This window comes from Pteropus medius, unplaced genomic scaffold, assembly GCF_902729225.1.
Source record: "Pteropus medius unplaced genomic scaffold, Ma_sr-lr_union100, whole genome shotgun sequence".
In the NCBI taxonomy this organism is placed as follows: domain Eukaryota; kingdom Metazoa; phylum Chordata; class Mammalia; order Chiroptera; family Pteropodidae; genus Pteropus; species Pteropus medius.
The window spans coordinates 38,883,340-38,909,335 of NW_024349800.1; the positions used below are offsets into that span (position 1 = coordinate 38,883,340).

The window sequence follows — 25,996 nt, forward strand, 5'->3', positions numbered from 1 at the left end:
CCTTCCCTCTGCCCCCAAACAAACCACCATCCTAGATTCAAACACTAAAGGTTAATTTTGCTCATTTGAGAACTTAACTAGAATCACACACTATGTACACTTTTCATGTCCATCTTCTTTTGTTCAAAATTATTTGTGGATTCACGCATGCTGCTGGCTATAGTTGTGTTCATTCGTTCTCCTTGCTATGGAGTACCTTTTGTATGATGCCCTACCCCCAACTCCATTCTACTGTTGATGGATATTTGTTTCCAGTTTAGGGCTACTATGGATAGTGATATTCATATGCCATCTGTATACGTACTTTCTGGTGCACAGGTGTGGATGTGTATTTAGGAGTGAAACTTAAGGTACGTGTATGTCAGATGACAGCAAACAGTTTTCCAAAGCAGCAATACCAACTCATACTCCCACCAGTAGGATGTGAGTGCTGGTTGCTCCACCTTATCACCAATGCTTGGCACTGTGGGTTTTTACATTTTAACCAGTCTGATGGGATGTGCAGTGTTTTTTGATTGTGGTCTTAATTTACATTTAGATTTTTAAAAAATCAAACAAGATACTAGGTGACTCTCCTTGGTGCTTCTCATCCTGGCTTCAAGGAAAAAGGAAACACATGGCCCTTGGCAATCAAGGAAAAAAAAAATGATAATCAAATCTTGACACTGCAATATCTACTAAATAGACCAAAATTGGGGGCCAGTGGTTCCACCAATGATTCATTTCTACTCCCAAATCTTCAATCTTGTCTATCCCACTGACTTGCTCCTCCCCAGCAATGTACATCAAGTCTCTTCATTTAATCATTTAGTGGCTGGGTACATGGGCTATGGAGTCAGAATGTGTAGCCACCAATACGATGTGTAACTTCCATGGTAACAGGAACTATGAAGAGTGCTGTCTAAGACTGGGTAAGGCTCTTTTTCCACTGCATTTTGAAAAAGTTCAAGAGAAAATCAGAGAACATAATGAAGACCTTTGTAATCATGTCTGGATCTACCTGATTCCAATATTTTGCCAAGTTTTTTTTTTTTAAGGAAATAAATATTTTAAATTTTGTTATAGCCCCCTATACACAGTCCCAGAACTCATACATATACGTAATATGCATATGCATACATATGCCCATTGAGAAATAAGACACTGTTCACACATTGTAAAACTTTTTATAAGTGATCATAGTGTATGTATTCTCACTCAACATTATTTTTGATTTATCTCTTTGGTACATATAGCTCTCATTCATTTTAATTGTTGTCAAATAATATTCCATTATTGAGTTTACCTCCATTCATCAATTGCTTGCTGGCATATTTTTAGGTTTTTCCAATTTTTCCACTAATACGATGCTATGATAATCTCATTTACCTTCTACTTTGCAGCAATTCCCCCATGAACATCATTTACTTCTATAAGTAAAAAATAAAAATAAATTTTTATCCCATTCATTTTATCAAGAGAAGAGGAAAAAAGGGTGGGCAGAGAGGAAGTGAGTAAGCCAGGCAGCAGGCTTAGATCTCTCAGGGGAAAGCCCGATGCTTAGCAATGGGCCTCCCCGTTGCATGGGAGGCATGGATGCAGTGAGGGGGATTCAAGGCACGCATTATTACTGGCACCTGAAAAATCACTGCTTTAATTAAAGTTATAGGATTTTAAGTGTTGAATTTCCTCGTTATACGTTTCTGTATTGTTTACATTCTTACAAGGAGTATTTAGTAATAAATTAGTGGAATCAATTAGTAAAGCTTAATAAATCTATTTAATTTTTAAAACTAATGATAATAAACTATATTATTTAGGAAGTGGTGTGATATATATTTGGCTTTATTTCAAAACTAGAAAAAAATATGACCAATAAAAAACAAGTAGAATATAAAGGAAATACATATAAATTCTTTTATATAAAGAAAAGATGTTTTTGACTCAATAGTACCAAACTCACCGTGCTACAACTAAAAACTGGTCAATCTGTCGATCTGTAAGTGGACTATTTGGGTCCCACACTTTAACTTCCAATTTTGACTGCTCCCTCTCATCTGATTCTCCTGTCCGAGAACAAAGGAAACAGAGTCTTGTTACAAGATACACACACTGTCATGCACAACTGGTGACTGTAGTCACCACGGCATTGAAAATGTAAGGCAAATGTTCATGGTTTCAGTACATTCTTTCAGACAACAGATGTAGAGCACTCTATAAAGTGAACACTGATAATAACACAACCAAACCTTAACCATATAACATTTTCAATTAGTCATTTACATGTATTTCCTGGGTACCTCTATGTGTGAGTCACTAAGCTTCATGCTAAGGGATATAAAGACCAAAAAAAAAGAGAAGCACTCATGCTGCAAGATGCTTAAACTATGATAAAACTTACACATAAATAACTATAATAGAAGTGAAAAAAACAAATGTCACAAAATAATGTATACTTTCTGAAGACTACAGAAATCCTTTCAAGCTAGCTAAGAACTGAAAGGTACGAATGCACTGGCAGAAGAAAAGGACTAAGAAAATAAGAAATGAGAACATGAACAAAGCCATGTCATAGACAGAAAGGTAGCTCATTTTCTCAGGAGTACATTAAGGGGGATGAGAAGAGATAGCTAAAAGAAGTAGATTACGAGCATGTTACTGAAGACACTGCATAGATTTTCTGAATAGGGAGGTAATGAGAAGCCCCTGCCTTCTTGGGAAGTGAAAGACCAGAACTAACCTTCACATCTCACATTTAGCAATGGTATATAATTTGTTCTACAGAGATACCTGATGAAGACAGACAGACTTGGTATTTACAATGATGACAGAGAACAAAGAGAGAAGATTTAGGAATGTCAGGCCTGTATCCAACAGGTAGATTTCAAGCCTTAGAACTATATGGACAGTGGTGGCATTCATAGAAAAGAAACAAACAGGAGGTGAGTGAGGGCTGAGGATAATGTAGGATGCTGTGTTTTAGGAATATCTTAAAAAGAGATGTAACAATCAAGCAGGATTCAATGTCAGGACAAAGGACAGTAATGGAAAATAGACTTAGGAGTTGACAGGAATTTTGATTTACAGCTATGGATTTCCTGTTAGGCTGGGGACTTTGTTTTGGGCTTTGTTTTGCTTTTGAATCACTCCATCCATAATATCAGGCAGTGCCTTGCACTGACTGACATACTATGAAGCTAAACATTTCCTGCTAACTGACAAACCCAGGCTATGGGCTTCTTGTGTGTTCAGTCCAATACAGGAGCAAGCGGGCAGCATCAATGGCTTAAACAGAGAAAGGGGGAGGGCAGAATCAGCCATTTTGTCTGCAATCTCCGAGGTCAGCCACTGCTGTCAAGTGGGGACTTGCCCATCCTGCCCTTGTTTGAAGGCAAGTAACCAGAGAGCAATTACTTTCCCAAATATAAAGAAGCACAAGCAGAACAGAGAGTAGCAGGCCAAAGATTTCTAAAGTATTTGAAAGCACTTCGTTTTTCATTGTTTCTGTTTACAATTCTCAGCATGCTGAGCCAAGACATTCAACATTACGCTCAGTTAAAAACAGAAAAATATGCAAATTGTAGGAAACTTGAGAAAGAAGAATGACACAATTACACTTCCCTGTATCTTCAAATAATATATTTTAAGTAAGATAAATAGTAATGGTAAATGAATGGAAGGAAGAAAGGAAGGAAGGAAGGAAGGAAGGAAGGAAGGAAGGAAGGAAGAAGGAAGGAAGGAAGGAAGGAAGAGGAAGGAAGGACGGACGAACGAAAAATAGTAGTGGTAAAAATAAAAATTTGAAATCTTTATTTTTAAATAATACGAGACAAAATGACAATGCTATTCAGTATTAAGCCCCTCTGTTATATACTCCAGAACTTAAAGGTAAAACTGATATTTACTTTTAAAATTCCAGTAAAATTGGTATATTTCAATCCCATCCATCCATTCTGCAGCACACAGCAGTAAGAGAATTCAGTTAAGAATTCTAAAATAAATTCTCTGCAAGCAATAAAAAACACTCCTGGATGCACTTATACTAACACCTAAGAAACAGACAATACCATGAGATGAGAACAAAAATAGCAACAAAAACAAAGACAATAAATATAGAAATGTTCTATATCAAACAGTCACTCTAAACGAGAATTCTCCATTTTGGATTCACCATATAATTACATTTATATCACAATGTGATCACTTCTTCACAGTAGCACTTTTTAAAAGCTCTTGAATAAACTTATTTAGAATCTGGTAGCTAAATTCTCAGCTAAGCCAGCAGATATCTTTGGAATGGTCTTGGTAACTGTGGTACAAGCCAGAGACTGGACTAAGATTATTAATTCCATGTTCTGGTCATGTTCATTCCAGTCATTGCAATAATCTCACTTCTCTCTTCCATTTATGATAATCTACTCAAGTCCTACACATCATCAAATAGCCCAGTTCATGAAGATCTCCCTAATATACAATCAGGCAGTTGGTAAATATATTTACCAACTGCCTGATTGTATACAGTATCCTATTTTTTGCTTCATGTGTTTTTTTCTTTCATAATTTTAAAGAAATACAGATTCAGCAATGACTTTAAATGTGTTCTAACATTGCAGCTATATTTTAAGATATCTACAATATATGAATAAAGTACTTCTTCAGTATATACTCTTAAGAGCACATAATGTTGTTCAAAGACTATATGACACTGTCATCCTATAGGCCTTTTCTTGGAACACTGGAAATATTCTTGATTCTAAATGATTAATTTTCTTTACACCAATCACCAAAATATTATACTTTTTATGTTATAGTTAATTCAGAAATATATAAAGATACCATTTATCACTATTTTTGTTTAATATTGTTCTGAAAGTCTCACCAATGTATTAAATTATGAAAGGTGAATATAAAAAACTCAATAGCATTCTAAACAAAAAACAATAATGTAAAAACACATTCATTGTGGTAAAAATGTAAAACGCTAAGAAATAAAGTTGAAAGCATGTTTATAAAAAGAAATTACATGATGACTTGAATATAAATAAAAAGTAAAGATTAAAAATTTTAAGAGTATAATTTTTGTACAAGTAACTCAATAGGCTAAAATTAATACATCTTAGTCTTGGAAGCCAATAAAATGATCCAAATTACAAGTCAATTCATAATTACAAAAATAATATTATTATGAAAAGAATAATAAGAAAATTAATTAAACTGGATGGGATTATAAGATATAGCAACATCAATCAAACAATGTTATACCAGCATAAAAATAAAACAGAATCAAAAGCATGAAAATAGACTAGATCATAAAATTACTGGAAAATTTAAGTATTATTATAATTACATAAATTAATTAATAATATTACCTAATATTTATTTAGTGCTTACTATGTCCCAAGAACCCTTTACAGCAGGGTTTCTCAACCTCAGCACCATAGACACTTTGGGCCCAATAACTCTTTGAGGTGGGGCTGTTCTGTGGATTACAGGATGTTCAGCAGCATCTCTACCACCACCACCTGTGTGACAACCCAAAAAGTCTACAGACATTGTCTAATGTCCCCTGCATATCAAAACTGCCCCGGGTTGATAATTACTGTTCAGATGGCTGCAATCAACACCTGCTTACACTTAACTGTCATAGGTTGATGTTTTTAATTTGGGCAACATTCACCACATTGTTGAAAAGCACATTCTACAAAATTACACACTAAAAATAATAGGGTTTACCAAAAAAAAGGACAAAACTCTGAAAACATATGGAACTTGGTAACCAGAGCATTCAAAAAAAAAATAAATAAAAGTAACAATCATAATAAAAATACTAATGCAGCTAAATCTCCACTGATATTTGTTTTGCACCAAGCACAAAGGTCAGTGGATCTTTTATCTCCTTAAACTTTGGACTCATGCTTCCTCCACTAAGATATAGGTCATTGTACACAATTTCAACAAAATTAAAAATAGAATCCAGGGTGCGGGGTTTTTTGGATACTGGGGAAAATATCTTCATAGCCCCTTCATTTGTAACTACAAGCTGCTCCTTATAGTTTTAATATAGTACAAAGTGCTACAGATTTCGAGGCGACTAAATCAGCCACTACTTTTACTAAAGGAAGGCATTTATTTCAGTAGAATTTCCGTCTATTTTCCTTAAACTGTCTGTGAGAATACTTGCTTTCCTGATTGCTGGAGAAAGTCTCAGATAAACTGACCCAACTTCCACATTATACTGGCATTTTCCTATTTACCAAATGCATATGGGCTAATCCAAATTTAAAAACCATGTGTTACAGCAGAAGGGACTGTACTACTTTAACTCTAATTCTCAAAGATAGAGACTTCCTGGAGTTCCCAAACACTGATGAGTTATTTAATTAGCAGTAGATAGTAGCAACCAGGAGAGAAGCAATTGTGATAGCTGACAATGGGTGTCAGGTGCTGTGCTAACTGAATTACTTCATTTCATCATCACAGCACTATTATGTATGTATATACATTATTATTCCCATTTTAAAGAGGAAGAAATGGGAACTAAAAGGGGTTAAACAGTTTTCCCAAGGTTACTCAGTTAAAATAGCAGAGCCAGGTTTTATCCAAACTTGTGAATCTAGAGTCACTGTAGTTTAATAATTTATGTTACTATTATACTTTCTAAGAGTTATAAATTTTAATTTAATATGTAAATAGATTTCTTTCTTAAATTTTCAGTGTTTCAATACAGTGAAATAATTATTCAAAACTTTGCACATTATATCTTTTTCTATGGAAAATTCTGTGGGTGCTTTACTCAAATTCAAAAGAAGATTTAAAATCTCACAGAAACCTTTACCTTCTTTTGCAAACTACATACTGATCTTTCCAGATCTCAAGAGTTCATCAGATGGTGGGCAGCCGTAAATTAATTTAAAAATTCTAAAGTCACAAAAAGATTTATTCACTAGCAAGACAAATGCCACAACAATCTCTTAGAATCCATCAAGACAAGTTCACAAAGAAAGCAAGCTTATAATATATTCTGGCATGGTGCTGATGCTGCCACCTACTCAGGATATTAATTCAAGTTCTGCAGCCCATGCGAATGCAAACTGGAATCTGGCTACTGGTCAAAATGTACCCACTCGGAGTATCAAAAGGGTTAGTAGGCAGAGACTGCAGTAAGTCCTAAATATCTGTTCTGGAATATGATTTTTTTACTATTTAATTTCCCTGAAAACATGTCCTGGCTACATATGACAGTTTCTATGATGGTAATGTCCATGTTTTTATATGAGGTTTAATTGCCGGTATACTTACTTGCAGTCCTACATCCTCTTCCCTAAAAATATATTAGTGAAAAAAGAAAAGAGGTTCTTTAAGTCTTGCATCTACCTGACTGCTGATATAAGAGTCCAAAGTGCTTTCTTTAACTATAATTAAAAAAAAAAAAAGTGTTTTTCTTTGTTAAAGTTGAATACTTACAAATAAAGCTAACAAATTCTAAACCTAAAAATAAGCAACCAAAAAAAAAAAAAAGCTTAACAAGTAATGTATAAAATCATATGACTAATTCTATATTTAAAAAAAAAAAAAAACCTCCCACAAGACCCCAAAATACCCTGGAACAAAAGGAAAGATAGCCCAGTTTCTGGTTAAGATGTTTCAACATCATCAAAATGTCTGTTCTCCTTAAAATAACTCAAAAATTAGTTGCAACTCCAATAAAAACAGGAAGGTAGGTTCTTTTTTCTGGTTTTTAGTCCAGCTGATTTCTTTAAAAACTCACTTGGAAAAATAAGAGGGGGACTAGCATCATCAGATATTAACACGTACTACAAGGCCTCTATAATTAAAAGTAAGTTACCTCAGCAGAAACAAACAAACCAGTGAAACGGAACAGAAATCTCAAAACAGACCCACACACTGCTCAATATTATAAAATGATTAATCACCTCCCCAAGTAAGATGTAATATTAATACAATTTAAATCAGAATCCTAGTGAAATCTGAAAGGAAAGAAATTAACAAATTGATGATAAACCTCAACAGTAAGAAAAAAATTTTATAGGCGACCTCTGTTAAGAAATTTTAAAAGAACAATAGGGAAAATATGCCCTACCATAAAACATGTAATAAGAGATAGATAAACTTGGATCTAGCACACAACAAAACATTGCAAGGAATATAATTTCATGGATCTCTGTAATCCTTATGTAATAGTCTGGGAGAATATGCTAAATTAATAACAACAGTTAATAGAGGGTTAGAAGGGATGCTCCAAGGGACTCCTGCTTTTGTTTCTAGTATAATTGCATTATCTACCACAATTCCTATTATTTGCAATAAAATAATTTTAAGACTTAAAAAATGGGAAGAAGCAAATGAATACAGTGGTGCCCCTTCGTTACGCTATGTTACAAAGGGACTTCATCATAAACACTTCAAACTGTGTGAAGTTTATCTGGGGATTCTGACTATGTAATGAAGAGGTAGGATGCTAAGCGGTATGGAATACTGAAAAGTAGCCTCAACTTGTCATTCTCTGTATCCTACAGTTCCCTAAGGCACCTCAAGAGATTCGATGGGGGCTTCTCCTCACACCTCACCCACAATGACCTGATTTTCCTTTTTTGTTTAAGGTCATGTTGTATAATAGTTCATTTAAAGAAAGAGTTCTATTGCTTGAATAAAGTTTATAAAGCATTCACCCAGAAGAAACATTATGTTAAAGGCAATTAATACTCATTAATGAACTATAAGATCTATTATATTACTGAATATTTAGTCAGATTTTCTAAATACAAAGAATGCCTTTGTCATAGAACTGGCATTACTCCCTAAATGCCGCAAACTATTAAGAATCATTCCTCTTAACTAGAAGAACCTCAAGTCCATTTTGAGGACTATAGAATCAATTGTTGCATTTTATGTATTATTCTGTTTTCTAAAATAATTTTTTTTAAAATTCTAAACCAGGTAGATGTGTTTTCCAAATTATATCACTCTGCTTTTCAGGGACAAATACTATATTTAAATAATCTTTTGGATCAATGAGAACTCATGAGATTCCTTGATCGGATTTTTCTGCCCGCTGTTACTTGAAATATGCCAACTTCATTACTTGGTTCAGCATTTATCTTCACATGAGCAATACATAAAATTTTCTAGACTTACTATACACGTCTCGGCTTGTGCTCAGGGCTCAAGGGAGAACCACATAATCAATGACTCAGGCAGCACAAAATTTAAAAGTCAAATAATAAAATTAGCATAAAAATATTGTATGAACACAGGTCTCCACAGTTTGAAGAAGGGAGAGATCAGAGTTCAGGAAGGAGTAACAAAGGACTGCTATGGGGATTTAGAGCTTGGTCTAGGTGCCTATGCATACATGAGCACTAGAGACGTTCCTGGCCTGTGCACAGATGGACTTGCTGAACTATTTCCTAGAAGCATATACATTTGCCAAAAACTCAAAGAAACGCACACTAGAAAGGGTGAAATTACTTACTATATATAAATTATCCCAGAATTAAAACAAGAAAAACCCACTTGTAAATGAATACCTGTAAGACAATTTGGTATTTTATACAAAATTTCAAAAACACATGCCCTATGATTTAGCAATTCCACTTTTAAGAATATATTTTCCAGTTATATCCAGAGTGAAAAATTATCCTTTATACTCATTGCAGCACTACTTGTAAGATTTTAAAATCAAGTGTTTTCTCCCAATAATAAATATTTAGTGAACACTTAGGTACAGTGATATAGGTCTAACATAGAACATTACTATAAACATTCAAAATTATTCCTAGAAGACAAGTTGATTTGTACAGATCAGAATGTCAATAAATGCAATCTCTCAGCCTATAATAAATACTCACAGTGTAGTCAAAAAAACTGTCCAAACACAGCTGAGTACAGACACAGCATTCTGTTCTCCAAGCTTAATCATTATTGACCGACCTTTCCTGCTACTTAAGTTCATGAAAGTGCAGAAGTCTGCAGCCTAGCATTATTCACAACCATCCCACCTACCCACCACTGACATCAATGTGTACTATGATTCACAAACTCTACTCTGAGTATCTGCTGATTTAACTTTTCTGCATATATTTTCTAGAAGTAAGGCAAGGTAGAGAGAAGAACCTATGGAAGAACTCATATGCTTTAATAATCGGAGGGCAGAAACAAAAGTGGAGGCCTTTCTGTGAGTAATGCAAATCACTCACAGGCCTTAAGGAAAAGACTAAAAAATCCTAAACTTCTGGATGACAAAGAAGTAAATAAATTTAAAATCACTATTTTTTCATCAAATAATAAAGTGGGGAGGATGTTTGCAATACTTGTGGACAAAGAGCAAACATTTTTGTATTTGTTTACCTTTAATATTCAAAGAAGTCTTGCTAAGACATGAAAAGATAAAAAACACAAGTAGAAAATGCATAAAAAATTTATAGAAGGGCTAAAGATAATAACAAAAGCAAGCATAATCTCAACGTTAAAACAATTTTTTTCAAATAAACACAATGAGATATCAAAATGCGGGGGCAGTGAATGGAGGGGGAGAAAATCCCTAATACTTACAGTGTTGGTGAAGACATCTGGTTCTTAAACATAGCCTTTTTGAATGGCAAAGAAACATTTTCAATATCTAAAATGTATACATACCATTTCCTTCCAAAAAGTTATGCTTGAGAAATATTTACAGAGCATAAATAAATGTATAGATTTTCTAGTAGCATCATTTGTAATAACAAAAAAATGCAAACACCTAAAAGTCTATCAACAGGGGACTGGAAAAGGAAGTTCTGATACATCTATGCAAATGTTAAGAACTGTACAGTCACTAAAAATAATAAGTCATTCTACTCAGATGGAAAGATGCAAAAGATACTGTTAACTGAAAGAAGCAGTTGTAGACTAACATGTGCAACCTGCCACACTGCACATGGACCACTTCTGGATGGAGCATAAGGCAAAGTGTGAACAAAACAAATATACCCTACCAAATCATTGTAATTAAATATGGGTTTGGAGAGAAGGAAAAGGCATGACATTAATTTCCTATGTTATACATTTCTCTATTTTGTGTTGTATTTTTTAATGGTAAGAATGTTTTACTATTGTAATCAGGAAAATATAAATTATATCTAGCTAGGAAAATGTTTTTAAAATGCAAAGCTCTGAAACTCTCTGGTACATAAACTACTCAGATCAGCCACAATCCCTACTAAAATTTAACTGTTCAAAATGTAACTGTTTCATGGCCTCCTCTGATAGATGACTTAATAAGGGCACTTAGGATTTCAAGGGATGAGTGTATCACATTAAAATGCAAGTTCAACAACACGAATGCTCTTAATCTTGTATTTAAAAGAAAAACGCAGCCAGGAAACTCATAAAAATGTGAAATCAAAAATGAATAATTATCATGGCAGCACAATTTACAATAGTCAAGGTATGAAAGCAACCTAAATGCCCATCAACAGATGACTGGATAAAGAAATTACGGTTCATATATACAATGGAATATTACTCAGCCATTAAAAAAAAAAGAAATGAAATCCTAACATTTACAACGACATGGATGGACCTAGAGGTTATTATGCTGAGTGAAATAAGTCAGATAGAGAAAGACAAATACCATATGATTTCACTTATATGCAGTATCTAAGGAACAAAAAAGAACAAACTAATCAAAAACAGACTCACAAATATAGTGAACAATTTGGTGACGGACAGAGGGGAGGGGGATTAGCGGGTTGGGAGAATGGAGTGAAGGGTTAAAGAAGTACAAATTAGTAGTTGATAGTTGGGCACGGGGATGGAGTGCACGGCAGAGGAAATACAGTTAGCATTAATATGATAGCAGGTGGAGGGCCAGGGAAAGGAGGGAGCGATTGGGGGGATCATTTTATGAACTATGTAAATGTCTAACCAATGTACTATATACTTGAAACTAATTTAAATAAATAAATTTATATATGTATGAAAATGAAGTTAATTAAATAAATTATTATCCCTTCTATTTCTTGTATTTCTAAAATTGGAAGAACTCATAACACTTAAACTTTAGCCTAAAAGTTGTTTCTCCCATATGAGAAAAAGAATATTTGATTTTTAAAATATATTATATGTTTTCATAGGACTTGAAACTCAAAGGAAAACATACCTTCTAAGAGCATTTCTGGAATGTCTGCTTGATATCTAGGTCCCACTCTGATTTCACCTTTGTCAGCTAATAGTGTTTTCACTGAGGGGTCATAGACCAATGAGTAGAAAAAAGTATCCTGAAAAGAAAGAAAATATATAAGTAAGCTTTTATTATAAGACAAAAAATCCAATGTCACAATAATGAAACCATACAACTTCAGATTGTATAAAATTTCACTTTAGTGAATAAATTCATAAATCTTTACGGAGAGCATGATGCTCTTGTCATCATGTAAAACAATGTAGCATTAAAGCAAGTCAAAACAAATAGCTTACAATAGAAGCAGAAGATAAAGACTTATTATTTGTTTTAGTCTAAAAGAAAAGCATTTAACTGACTTAAAACAGAGTTTTGAAAAGCTAGCAAAGTTAAGCCATAAGTCAAAGGTAAGACACTTAAAATCAAGTAATCATTTAAACCTCTAAAGCCCACACTAAACAGTATAGATGCCTTCATAGATACCAGGCCCTCTTACTTTTAGAGTTTTCATCCAACATTGTATCAAAATATTAAAATGCATCCACATCCACAATAAATAAACTATAGAAAAGCTGAGCTTATATGTAGTCTACTATATTAATTATAATTCTGCAGTTCTTCTTGAAATTCTGAAGGATTGACAGATAGATAGATAGATAGATAGATAGATAGATAGATAGATAGATAAACACAACTATACATACTACCATTACTGGCACACCTACTTAACTCTCCATGGTCCCTGAAAACTGGGGTCCCCAATCCCCGGGGCCATGGACCAGTACTGGTCCGTGGCCTGTTAGGAACTGGGCTGCACAGCAGGAGGTGAGTGATGAGTGAGTGAGCAAAGCTTCATCTGTATTTGCAACTCCTTCCCAGCACTAGCATCACCGTCTCGGCTCCACCTCAGGTCATCAGGCATTAGATGCTCATAGGGGCACGAATCCTACTGTGAACTGTGCATGTGAGGGATTTAGGTTGTGCGTTCCTCACGAGAATACGATGCCTGATGAGCTGAGGTGGAGCCGAGGCGGTGATGCTAGTGCTGGGGAGTGGCTGTAAATACAGATTAACATTAGGAAAGACGTTTGCACCAAGACTGTAAAAAAATCAATTGCTTGCGGACTCATTCCAAAACCCTATCAGTGATGGAAGCACAAAAGACCCTGAATTGCCAAAGCAATCCTGAGAAAAAAGAATGACGCTGGAGGCATCACTCTGCCCAACTTCAAATTATACTACAAAATGACAGTAATCAAAACGGCTTGGTATTGGCAGAAAAACAGACACACAGACCAGTGGAACAGAATCAAGAGGCCAGAAGTAAACCCATGATTATATGCGCAAAAAATTTTTGACAAAAGAGCCAAAAACATACAGCAGAGAAAGGAAAGCCTCTTCAATAAATGGTGCTGGGAAAACTGGAAAGCCACCTGCGAAAGAATGAAACTAGACTATTGCCTATCATCACACACCAAAATTAACTCAAAATGGATTAAGGACCTGAATATAAGACCTAAAACAATAATGTGCATAGAAGAAAACATATGGACTAAACTCATGGACCTTGGACTTAAAGAGGATTTTATGAATTTGACCTCAAAGGCAAGGGAAGCAAAAGCAAAAATAAATGAATGGGACTACGACAAACTAAAAAGCTTCTGCTCAGCAAAAGAAACTGTCAACAAGGTAAAGAGACAACCACCCGAATGGGAAAAAATATTTGCAAGCAACGCCTCTGATAAGGGCCTAATATCCAAATTATACAAAGAACTCATAAGACTCAATAACGACAAAAAAACAAATGATCCAGTTAAAAAATGGGCAGAGGACCTGAACAGACGCTTCTCCCTAAAGGACATAGAAATGGCCAACAAATATTTGAGAAGATGCTCAACATCGCTAGCTATTAGGGAAATGCAAATTAAAACCACAATGAGCTACTATCTCATACCTGTTAGAAAAGCTGTTGTCAACAGGACAAGTAATAACAAGTGTTGGAGAGGATGTGGAGAAAAAGGAACACTCACACACTGCTGGTGGGACTGCAAATTGGTACAGCCATTATGGAAAGTGGTAAGGAAGATTCCTCAAAAGACTAAGAATTGATCTACCATATGATCCAGCAATCCCTCTACTGGGTATTTACTCTAAAGACTTCAAAACATATATCCGAAAAGATATTTGCACACTGATGTTCATAGTAGCACTATTCATGGTGGCCAGGACATGGAAGCAACCAAAGTGTCCTACAGCAGATGATTGGATAAAGAAGCTGTGGTGCACATATACAATGGAATCTGTGTACCATTCCATTGAAGAAGAGATGAAATCCTGCCATTTGCTACAACTTGGATGGACCCCGAGATAATCAAGCTAAGCAAAATAAGCCAGACAGGAAAAGTTGAAAACCACATGATATCACTTATATGTGGGATATAAACCTAAAAGCAGAGGGGAGGTAGAAGGGGGGGATTTTAATCATTTCTTCAATTAAATAAATAAATAATTTTGAAAAAAAATCTGTCAGCCTATTGCAATGTATGGATGGACCTTATTTGGATACTGATGTGAATAAAATTAAATATAAATATTGATAGGGGAAAAAATTCATAAAACTTGAAGAATTTGCTTTTATGAGTTTATTTCCTAGTAAATCACCTTTCCTTTTAAAACAAATGAAATTTTTATAACATATTTGGAAGATTATGCTGTCGACTCATGAAATTTCCATTTACCAGCCTCATATTTCTATAGCATTAAAATATGTGGCGGATTAACTCACAGAATCCGGCACCAGTATGCCATAGGATGATCTGTGATGCTGTGACTTTCAAGAATGTCTGAATGTAATTTTTAATGAAATGTGCTTTATTTCAGTAAATTTAATCTAAATGCTCCTTTTTTAAAAAAGAGATATTTTAAGAAAATTAACACACAGATTTTGTGTTTTTGTATTAAGAATTATGTTTCATGAAAGAGAATACTGATTATTTTATAAAAAATAAATATCACAAAATATTCCATAAAAAAATAAAAAATAAAAATAAAAATAAACCTAAAAGCAACAAACAAACAGGACAAACAAACTGAGACTCATGAACATGGACAATAGACTAGTGGTTACCAGAAAAGGGGGAGGGGGAGGTAGACAGGGAAAAGGGGTCAAATATGTGGTGACAGAAAGAAATCTAACTATGGGCAGTGAACACACAATGCAAAATATATATGCCTTACTGTTGAATTGTATATCCGAAACTTACTGGATTTTGTTAACCAATGTCACCATAATAAAAATAAATGAACTTTAAAAAAACACCCAATCGGTGAGTGGAAAAAGACAATTAAGTTGCATCTGGTGGCAGGCTTTATGGTGGCAAGTGAGTTGAGGTACTTCAATTACACAGCTGCATCTGGTGGCATCTGATTCCGCATTATAGTGAGTTCTATACTTATTTCATTATATATTACAATATAATAATAATAAAGTGCACAATAAAGGTAATGCACTTGAATCATCCCGAAATCACCACCGCCACCACCATTCCTGCCTGGGTCCATGAAAAACTTGTCTTCAATGAAACCGGTCCCTGGTGCCAAAAAGGTTGGAGACAGCTGCCTTAAAACACAAAAAAGCCCTAGTTACTAAGCCCAATGGATAAATGACCTGGCCACCAGTCCTTTGCTGAACTCTGTATAACCAATGGAGGTCATCTGAACCAGTAAAGTCTTGTCCCTGTTTCTCACTATGATTCCGAGAGTCACTTACTGCATGAGTTCTCTGTTTTATACTCTGGAAGAATCTATCCTTACCATCAGCACTCTACTAAGACCGAGCCAAGCGAACTGCAAATAAGGGATAATCTGTCTGGTACAAAACTTTCTATTTTCAAGATCTTACAGACTGTATTAACAGGAAAGGAGAAAACCAACAAGGAGATACCATCCAGTGAGAAATTCTGCACTGTGTTTTAATCATGGGTCGCAGTCAGTAGAAAAGATTAAATAGTAAAACTGTTCAAAAGTCACACTGATATGTGACAATTTATGCATGTAAAAAAATGCTATCTAAGGAAAAGAAAAATCTGCAGAACATATAAAGCAGCCTGCTTAACAGGCTGATGGGGAGGGGGGTCCCTATGGAATCAGACTTATTTCTTTGTTTTTTAAGACAGGAGAACAAAGAATGTTAATAGATAACTAAAGCTATTGCCACTGGCTCACCAACAGCTTTAAAAGTGGAGCTACCTCAGGTCATTTTTAGTTTGTGAAATGTTAGTAAGTATTCCACAAAAACAAGATTTTGCCATATTTTACTGTAAAATGAAATGAAATTATTATTTAGGGCCACGTACATTGGTTGCTTAGACTCCTTAGATTTACATGTACAGATATGGGAAAATATTCAAAATGTTTTTAGTTAAAATAGAAGTTGTAAAAAAAAAAAAAGGAGGAAAAAAGTGTTCTAAGAGATATTTATTCAGTCATTTTCAAGAACGCAGAGAGTTACAAAGTAAAAAATGATGATTAGAAAGTTGCCCTTTGAGTTACCATCTTCGAATATGCCAGTTTTTCAAGAACAATCTTATAATGGATAAAGTAGTAAATCTCAATCACAAAAGTATTTTTCAAATTGAATAAAGAATATAAATATAATAAGTTTTTCCTAAATTGCTTTCTGCCCACCCTCCCCCAAAAAAGTTTCCTTAAATACACTGCCAGGGGGCGGTTCCTATCACAAAGATTGATAAAGGACTAAGTGATGAAAAAAACCAAGTATAGAGAAAAAAAATCCTCAAAACCTTTACCAATTTTCACCTACTAATAGTCCTTAGCATATATAAACTGCTAACAAAGCAGAAGGCAAAATTTATCACTTTTCGAAAAAATTCCACTCTCAACAGCCAAATACCCCAATAAAATCCACTGTGAACTAATGCTAATTTCTGCTTCTGTGAACTACTGCTAATTTCTGAGCATTATCATTATCTATATTATTACTGACCATTCTGATAAACAAACCCTACAAACCTCTTTTCTAAATTTCAAAAGCATAAGTTTCATAAAGACTATGAGCCTTTTTTCTGCCTTGAATATTTATTTCCTTTTAGTTTTCTTTATTAGAGTTTCTAATATATAGTAGTTTTACATATTTTTATTTATCTTTTTGGTTATGTTTTCTTCATTTGAGATCAGAGGACAATACTTATGATAAAAAATGTCCTTTTAATTCTTTAAAATACATATATATAAAAAATAAAGAATTGGGGAAATAAAAATACCACGAAACTATAAAGGTTAAATACTGAAACATCATCAGCAGTAAAACATTTTTCCATAATACAAATGTTATTAAGTCACATAAAACTGTACATAACATAAAACATTGTTTATAAGAATTTCCTCCTTCACTGAAGCACATGCTCTAATTCAACTTGCTAAAAAAATGTCAAAATGTTAAAAATGTTTCTTGTTGAAGTTTCCAGAAAGATTTTTACTTGACAAAGTTTATTAGGGTTCCAGGAAAGAAAGCAGACCACCAATGGTAAATTCTCATCTGGAAAGAGTCTGAAAAAGAAGCTATTTATTTAAAAACAACAACAAAAACAAAAAGAAATGGGGAAGAGGACAAAGTACAGTAAAGCAACTTTTTCAAAAAGCCAAAAATATTTCTTCTACTAGCAACTAAATCATGTGCTATACTTTATAAAGCCTTTCATTATCAACTGAAAAAAGAGAGACAGACACAAGAGTTTTTGCCAACTCTTATTGCAGTTAACAATAAAAATCAAATTACCCAAATGCATTCCAGTCACTATACTTTTACTATAATACTGCTATTGTGGTGCAATAATTTGGTACAAGAAATAAATTTAAAGGTATGGGTTTATGTGAAACAAAGGAGAAAAACAAAAAACAAGTATAATTATGAATTACCTCTTTATCAAGATATGACAATACTGACTCTGTCTCATTGAGAAGGGCAACACTGCATTTTCCCCTGTTGAAAGAGGGGAAGAGTGAACAAATAAATGTCAGAAAGGCTACTTCACCTTCACAGTGATGACATATACAAAATAAGGAACATTTAAAATGTAAAGTATTAAGAAACCAAATGGCAGTTAGGAATATATATAAATGTATATATACTTAGGCTGGCTTTACTATCCTGGTATTGTAATCCTAAAACTTACCTGTCTTTGTAGATGTTTTTTGGGAGGTTAATCTGTGGAAGGAATGGTGTGAGGAAGTAAACCTTTATAACATAAAACACTTTATAAGTATTTTCTAATTATTCAAGGAAAAAAGAGTACGATGAAACTTTCAGATTAAGACAGTTTCCGAGTCTACAAAGAATAAATACGAGGTGATTTTATATTTTTCATACAGAGACATTATGCAAACTATGAAAACCAGTGCCTAAAATAATCTTCAGATTTTTAAAGTAGCCACTGCATATGAGAACCAAAAAATAATACACATTCATATCAGATTAACTAACTTACCTTTATCGAAATTGCTTCAAAGACTAGTTAAAATTTAAACACAAGGAACTTCTACAGAGCAAGGGGCAAACTGAAAATCTACAAGCTCACAGACCTTGAAGTCTGATGGCATTTACCTTTGATCCTAAGCCCTAGGCGTGAGTTTGAAAATGACTGTCTATACAAAAAAAAAGGCTTCCCTAGGCTTAAGAAAAATTAAGGTTACCCAGGTAGAAGTATTTATTAAAAGCACTTTTAAAATGATCCTCACTAGCTTGAAGATTCAATACAGCTACAAATTTGACAGAAGAATTTTGTTGGATTGTTCAAGTTATAAATATTGGTCACAGCTCACAGAATATTTTCTAAATGTCATAACATCATCTGATTTTCTAAACAAAGCTCATTACTGTTTCCCACAAAATACCAAGCAAAACAAACACATCACGTATACATTAAATAGAAAGCTAAAAGAGCAGTTGCTGCTGAATTATCAGTGAAAAACAATTCAAAGGAAAAAAATTACAGTTCTCTCAACATTTTGCAATGCTTTTTTCCTTAAATTAAAAATAAAATTTCCTTAAAAAAAAAAAAAAATTCCTCTCAGAAAATCACCTACGTTAATGTCACTTCAAAAATTTCTCTGAGAACATGTGGTATTTCTCTATTATCCTGTCAAATCTCTATTTAGGTTACCAAGAGTTACAAAGGTTTTGTTTTTATAATATATTTTATTCATATATGTTACTAGAGTTTTTCTAAAGGGCGGAGCAAAAGTTGCTAAATGTTATTTTAATAGATACCACTTAATAAACAGCCAGGGCCACACCCCAAAACATAGATATCACTTTCTTTAATAGTCACTTGAATTTTAAGGGTTAACAGACGCTGAAAATTCATATAAACAATATAGCAAACTTAAAGTTTCTATATTGTCTGAAATGACGAGAATTTAAGCTGAATCATTAAACTATTATGTTCATAATTATATTAGGAGATAAGAAAACACTAGTTATACTGTTTTAGAGGCACATGATTAAAAAAAATCAATAGGATATGCTAGCCAATCTAAAATATAAATTATTTTTGAGAATACAGGTTTTATGGAAAGATGAAAGGATAATAGGGAATTTTAGTTTTTAAATTATCTTTATGGTAGCTATATTGTAGTTCTTCTCAAATTAGAAATAAAAATCCAAAACTTAAAATTTCCATATATATATACATATATATACACACGCACACACATACATACATACATACATATATACATACATATAAACAGCTAACAGCTAACAAAGTAGGAGGCTGAGTCAGGATTATTTTATGAAGTTAATATAAATATGTAATTAACACATGAACCACATGCCCAGAGTTGTTGATAAAAAGTAGTTTTAAAGAGATTTAAAGTGTTGTCTTCCTTAATGCCAAACAAATGCTGGCTCAGAGATAAACACACACAATAAATTTTAAGCTAACCCCAAACAAAGAAACTATTATCAAACTCTGAATAAAGATAACCTGATTGATTTATGCTGAATCCTAAGCAATGATCCTAATTATTCTCTTCCGCAATACCTTAATCCTAATAAGATACCCAAACATGATGATTTAAAACATGTCAAAGACCAAATACAAAGAAAGATCATTCCAGGCTGATATAATTATTCATTCTGCTTTTCTACAGATCATTCAAAAAGTTCTTAAAAATATACTGTTTCAAAGACTGTGCTGGATGCTGGGACAGAGACATGAATAAATAATTACAACACAACACAGTCCCATGTTTAATGGCAGGTGCTGATCAGCTTATTTGCTTAACACGATGTCCAGCATAATCTCATAGACTCAAAAACCATATGTAAAAACGTACATACAGGTTATGTATTTATTTTATCTAAAGATGTTACCAATTCGTATTAGCAAGAAAAGAGAAAGTTTAAATTAGCATCCCTTTCCACACTGCCTGCAGTTTCACACAACTGCAGCTTGTAAAATGGTTCAGGACCACCATCCCTATTTGGAAAAATGCAAATTTCTTAGTGCTACACCAGACTGACTGAATCCAAGTATCTTGGGTGAAGGATAAAAGAATCCACATGTTTGACAAGCACCACGAGGTGATCCTTAGGCTCACTGAATTTGGAATGCCAGCGCTACAGATGCAGACTCTGACTTTACACTGTCCTTGTTCAAAGAAAGCCATTATTTTTTCATCAAAAAAAGGCATTTTTCTCATTGGCCTTATGAGTCTTATATTTGCTCTAGATTCTGAAGATTTTTTCATATAAAAACCATGTTAGGTTCTGTGACTGGAAATTCAACAAATAGTTTTATACAGCATTTCATCCACTGAATACAATGAACAACGAAATTCAAAAAAAAAAAAAAAATGAAGTTCAGAGACCCAAAATGCTTTCAGAAAATTACAACTCTCAACAGCAACACTGTAAGATAGGACAAAAGATTCAAAATTCTGAAGGAAATTATTTCCAAACCAGAACTATATGCCTAAACAAATCTCCAGCCAACTGTGAAAAACATTTTCAGATAATCAAGGACTAAAAGTTTCTTTACATTTTAGATGACTAATCGAAAAGAAAAGGCAAAACAATCATTATACTCCAAGAAAAACAAAAGATTGTACGAGAAGATTATGTGAGGGAATATTTACATGTTCATAAAATACAAAGACTGATTATTAAGTTAAAAGTTGTGATATACTGGAAACAGGGAAGAGAAGAGAAAGTGAAGAGATTTCTAAAATTGAAAAATTAATAGCAGCAGTATAAAAACGGTAAATACGCAGAAGCCACTGTCAGAGAAGTTGAAAATGACTGCAGAAGGGAAACTAAGCATATGATTGCTCAGTATTATTAGACAGCTATACATATACATATATATATTTTTTTAAATAAAATTTAAAGTAAAAGGAGGGATCCTAATTAGATAAAGTGCACAAATTTGTGTGAATACAATACATACTAAGGGGGCAAGGATGATTTATGATGACTCTATGTCCGGTTTTCTCAACCTTGGCCTTATTAACATTTGGAGCCAGATAATTCTTTGCTGTGGGGGCTGTTCTGGACACGTAGGATGTTTAGTAGCATTTCTGGCCTCTACACACCTAGTGGTGACTACCCAAACTGTCCAGACTTTGCCAAATGTTGTCCCCCAGGAGACAACACTGCCCCTGGATAAAAACCACTGTGTTACATTATAGAGTTGTTGAACCATGGTTTTCTTAACTATAGCTTACTAACAAACATTTAAGGACTGCCTATGTAATTGAAAGAACATGATTTTATGATTCTTTGAATTATAAAAAGGAGAACAAAGAAGAGAAAGGAATCTGGAAACCTTTAAACATTCTATTCAAAGATATATTTCCTGTTAATATTGCTTTAACAGATATTAAGAAGTAAAAATTAAAAGAAGAGTCCCCCCTCACTCCAACCCCCTCCTCCCCCCAAAAAACTGGAATACCTGTTTTAGTAGGTAAGGTGGAGGAATGAAAAGCCAAGAAGAGAAGTTCGGGCTTAATGTAGATTTTGTGAAGAAAAATGACAAGCAGCGTTTTGGAAAGATCATTATGTCTATGGCATGTGGAGAGTACCAAAAGAACAAGACTTTAATCCATGATTCCGGAGATTTGATAACAAATATGAAAAAAAACTGTCAAAGATTAATTCGAGAGGGGAAAAAAATCTTTTTCTTGGTGCCACTTTTCCCTTTTATAGCTAGGAGAAACTGAAATATCCAAAAGGCAGGAAGTATTAGGAGGTTCCTATTCTCAAGAACAGGATGACAAACAAATTGTTTTGATTACCAGGAAAATCTCAGGCATTCCCACAATCAAGTGGAACACCAGTACTCGGGACAATATGTAGGGTATACGTTCATCTAGCCTAGAGCTCTTCTGCATTGTGATTTGAGTTGGAGAAGGAAATACGTCAATTTGATAGGGATGAACTGATCATTTCAAAGGAAAACTTATAAATACATTTCAAGAAAAAGTGTGCTAAACATGTAGACTTTAAAATGTTAAACTGTAATATGATTTTTCTCCACTTACTGTATTTTTTCTCTAATTCTCCTACTAGCAATCTTATAAACCTAGAGCACACTGAGTAATTAACTTCTATATGTTAAATTCACTTAAGTAGTTCTATTTATAGTCAGCGGTAGTGCCCTTTTGGCTAATTCAAATTTTGTTTCAAAAACCAAGAAAACTGCCTTTATTAGAATTTTTTAAAAAGATTTGATTACAAATAAGTTTTTTAACATTAATAGTCAACTAGAGACTACTAAATTCAACTTGAGTACTATTTTATTACATACTTAAAAGTTAGCATTACTATCTTTTTTAAAATTGTTTTTTAAAATTGTTTTCTCTGAAGATAACAAAAAAGTTCTCAACAGACAAATCATAAATTAAATTTACAAATTATAAATCCTTTCATTTGAATCTCCTTGCTTTGATCAACACAGAAATATGAAGGAAGAAATACAAAATACAGAAAGCATAATTAGGACATTTTCATCTATTTCACTTGGTTTAATTTACTTTGTACATATCCTCACAATCACACATGTGTGAAAGGACCCATGCAAGTTTACTTTACAGTATTAATTTTCACAGCAAAAGAATAAAATGAACCAAATATCCATCAATCAGGATTAAATAAATTAGAAATATAAAACAGCCATAGAAAAGAATGAGGCAGATCTTTATGATCTGATATGGAGCTATGTCCAAGATGTTTCATTTAAAAAGCACAACATAAAAGTGTCATATTTACTCCACAATTTACTTACAGATACAAACACATATACATACATGAAATAGTATAGTATATAGCTTCTGGAAGTATACAAAATGTTAAAAAGAAACAAAAGACCCAAAATGGAGTCACTTGTGATAAACTCCACCAAGGCTTAATACCTAATACCTAACTAACTGCAGGTTCTGTCTATCTTAGGAGAATTTTAAACCAATCAGTCTAGAATTTCTTGATCAACACTAATGAAGTAATCCTAATAAAATCCCCTGCCTTCTTCTAAGGCAGTGGTCCACAACCTTTTTGGCACCAGAGATCAGTGCTCCCATGGGAATCTAATGCCTGATGATCTGAGGTGGAACTGAGGTGGTGATACTAGTGCTGGGGAACAAATATAGACAAAACTGTTAGCTCACACCAATCACCTCCTGCTGTGCAGCTTGGTTCTTAATAGGCTACTACTGACTGGTACCTAGGGGTTGGGGACCCCTGCTCTAAGGCAAGGTGACCTTGCCTGAAATAATGCATTTTTAACCTCCTTGTCCCACCCTCCTTCTGCCTATAAAAACCTTCTATTTTGTAAAGCCCCTCAAAGCTCCCTTCTGTTTGCCAGAATGGATACTGCCCAACTCATGAATCATTTAATAAGGCCAACTACATCTTTGAATTTACTCAGTTGAATTTTGTTCTATAAAAATAAGATTCTAGAAACATTAATGGGCTGAAGACTGTACAGAAGTGAGACATTTTATTGTATAACCCATATTTGATTTCTGAACCCATGTCAATATACTACATATCTCCCAAAAGTGTTTAAATTTTTAAAAAGAGAAGGGGCTAATCAGTTTTCTGTGATCCAGACAACAAAAAGGACTGCTCTACCATCCACTGCTTTTGGATCCCAGGTTACTCCAAGTATTCACCCAAACCAGGTACACCATAATTCACAATAAACTCACTTCGGCAATCTATTCCCATCAACTCCCACCTACGAACTATAGCTTTGCAGTCTTTGGAACATTTTTTGATTAAAAAAACCTCTGCTTATAGTTAGGCATTTTCTGTTCATTTATTAGTTTCTGATATGTATGACCATCTAAAGAATAAGTCTACCTCTAAATATTAATTGCTTTAGGTAAAACATGAATCAAAAATTTTTTCAAATTATGGCTTTTGAAAATGGATGGAAATTTTTTTTCAATGTTAAATAATTTATGAGAGTTAATACAGCACTTCCAAATTAGTTTGATAACTCCATTTCAGAGACAGATCCCAACATTGTAATGTATTTTTATTCAGTGACCTAATTGAAAGAAGTTTAAAGCATTCCAATGGTGAGGAGGTAAGATAATATTTTTAGTCTCAACAGAATAAAGATAATATTTTTAGTCTCGACAGAATAATAATGAATTAAATGACAGGCAAAGCCCATGTGTTTATTTCCTCTTTCCTAGGATCTCTTTAAAATGATAGCATGAGAATTAGAAACAAAAGAACCTAAAATTACTATAAGGTGGAGACCATCAATATATGAAAAATTACCAAAAAATTATGGAAGACAAAGACAGATTAAGAGAATGAGCAATGTAAACCAAAGTTCAGGATAAGCATTTCATTTAACCACTAAGATTAAGAAAAAGGCACAAATGCCCACTACATACATTACTATTAAACAGGGCATTGGTGGTTTTAGCTAATACACTTAGATAAAATAATTAAGAAACGAAGCCCGAAATATTCATAAAGAGAACTGATACTAGGGAACAGAACTGATTTACCTAGCAGAGACCCAAAGAAATTCCAGTAAGAATAGGACCTAGAATAGCCAGCTCCACATTCTTACAGGAAGCCTACCAGCAAAGTCTGCCCACATAAAGGGAGCTTCTGGTTGGCCTTGCTATTATTCCCTTGATTTTAAGTAAGAACAGACAGCTATGAATCATCTAATATTTGAGAAAAGACAACAACGCAAAAGACGAGTACAAAAAAAAATAAAATAAAATAAATCAAAGATCAAAAACTGAACCTGGAGGAAACAGGAGTGATTTAAGCAACAAAAGGGAACTTTGAAAATACAAATTAGAATTCGTAAAAAGATTTGTGAGGATACTTACTGCATTCATAAGAAAAATAGCATGTGCTGAAAAATAACATTCAAGAGACAAAAAAGAGCTCCTGAAATTTTGAATTATGATTGGCAAAATTAAAATGTCACTAAGTGGGCTGGAAGATAAAAGTCAAAGATTTAGCTCAGAACCAAAAACGTAAAATATAAAAAGGACAGTAGGCAATAAATCCAGGAGATCTAACATACAATCAATAGAAATACTAGAAAGAGAAAAAACATGAAAGAAATATTAGGAAAAACTTTCCTGGCAATAAAGGAAGGCAGGTATTTAAAATGGTCTACCAAATAATCTCACCACTGCGGTATCACTTGAATTTCAGGATACAAAGAATAAGCGATTTCTAAGAAAATTTGAGAGGAAAAAAACAGGTTATATGCAAAGTATGGAGAATCCATGTGATATAAAACTACAGTTCAATGACAATAGATGTGTGAGGAC

General features: G+C 33.7%; 1 protein-coding gene across 6 annotated transcripts in view; it reads right to left on the minus strand.

Annotated features, from left to right (window-relative positions):
• The window catches only part of MTA3 (metastasis associated 1 family member 3), a 136,515-nt gene that overhangs the window by 60,172 nt on the left and 50,347 nt on the right, over positions 1–25,996 (minus strand). For all 6 annotated transcript variants that reach the window (XR_005658265.1, XM_039887293.1, XM_039887292.1 and 3 more), the window contains exons 5-7: positions 18,098–18,161; positions 12,140–12,257; positions 1,943–2,045 (exon numbers count right to left, since the gene is read on the minus strand). Coding sequence is in view for 5 of the 6 variants with exons in the window: in XM_039887293.1 (XP_039743227.1) it covers positions 1,943–2,045; positions 12,140–12,257; positions 18,098–18,161 (285 nt within the window). In the remaining variant the exon portion in view is untranslated. The remainder of the gene's footprint in view (positions 1–1,942; positions 2,046–12,139; positions 12,258–18,097; positions 18,162–25,996) is intronic.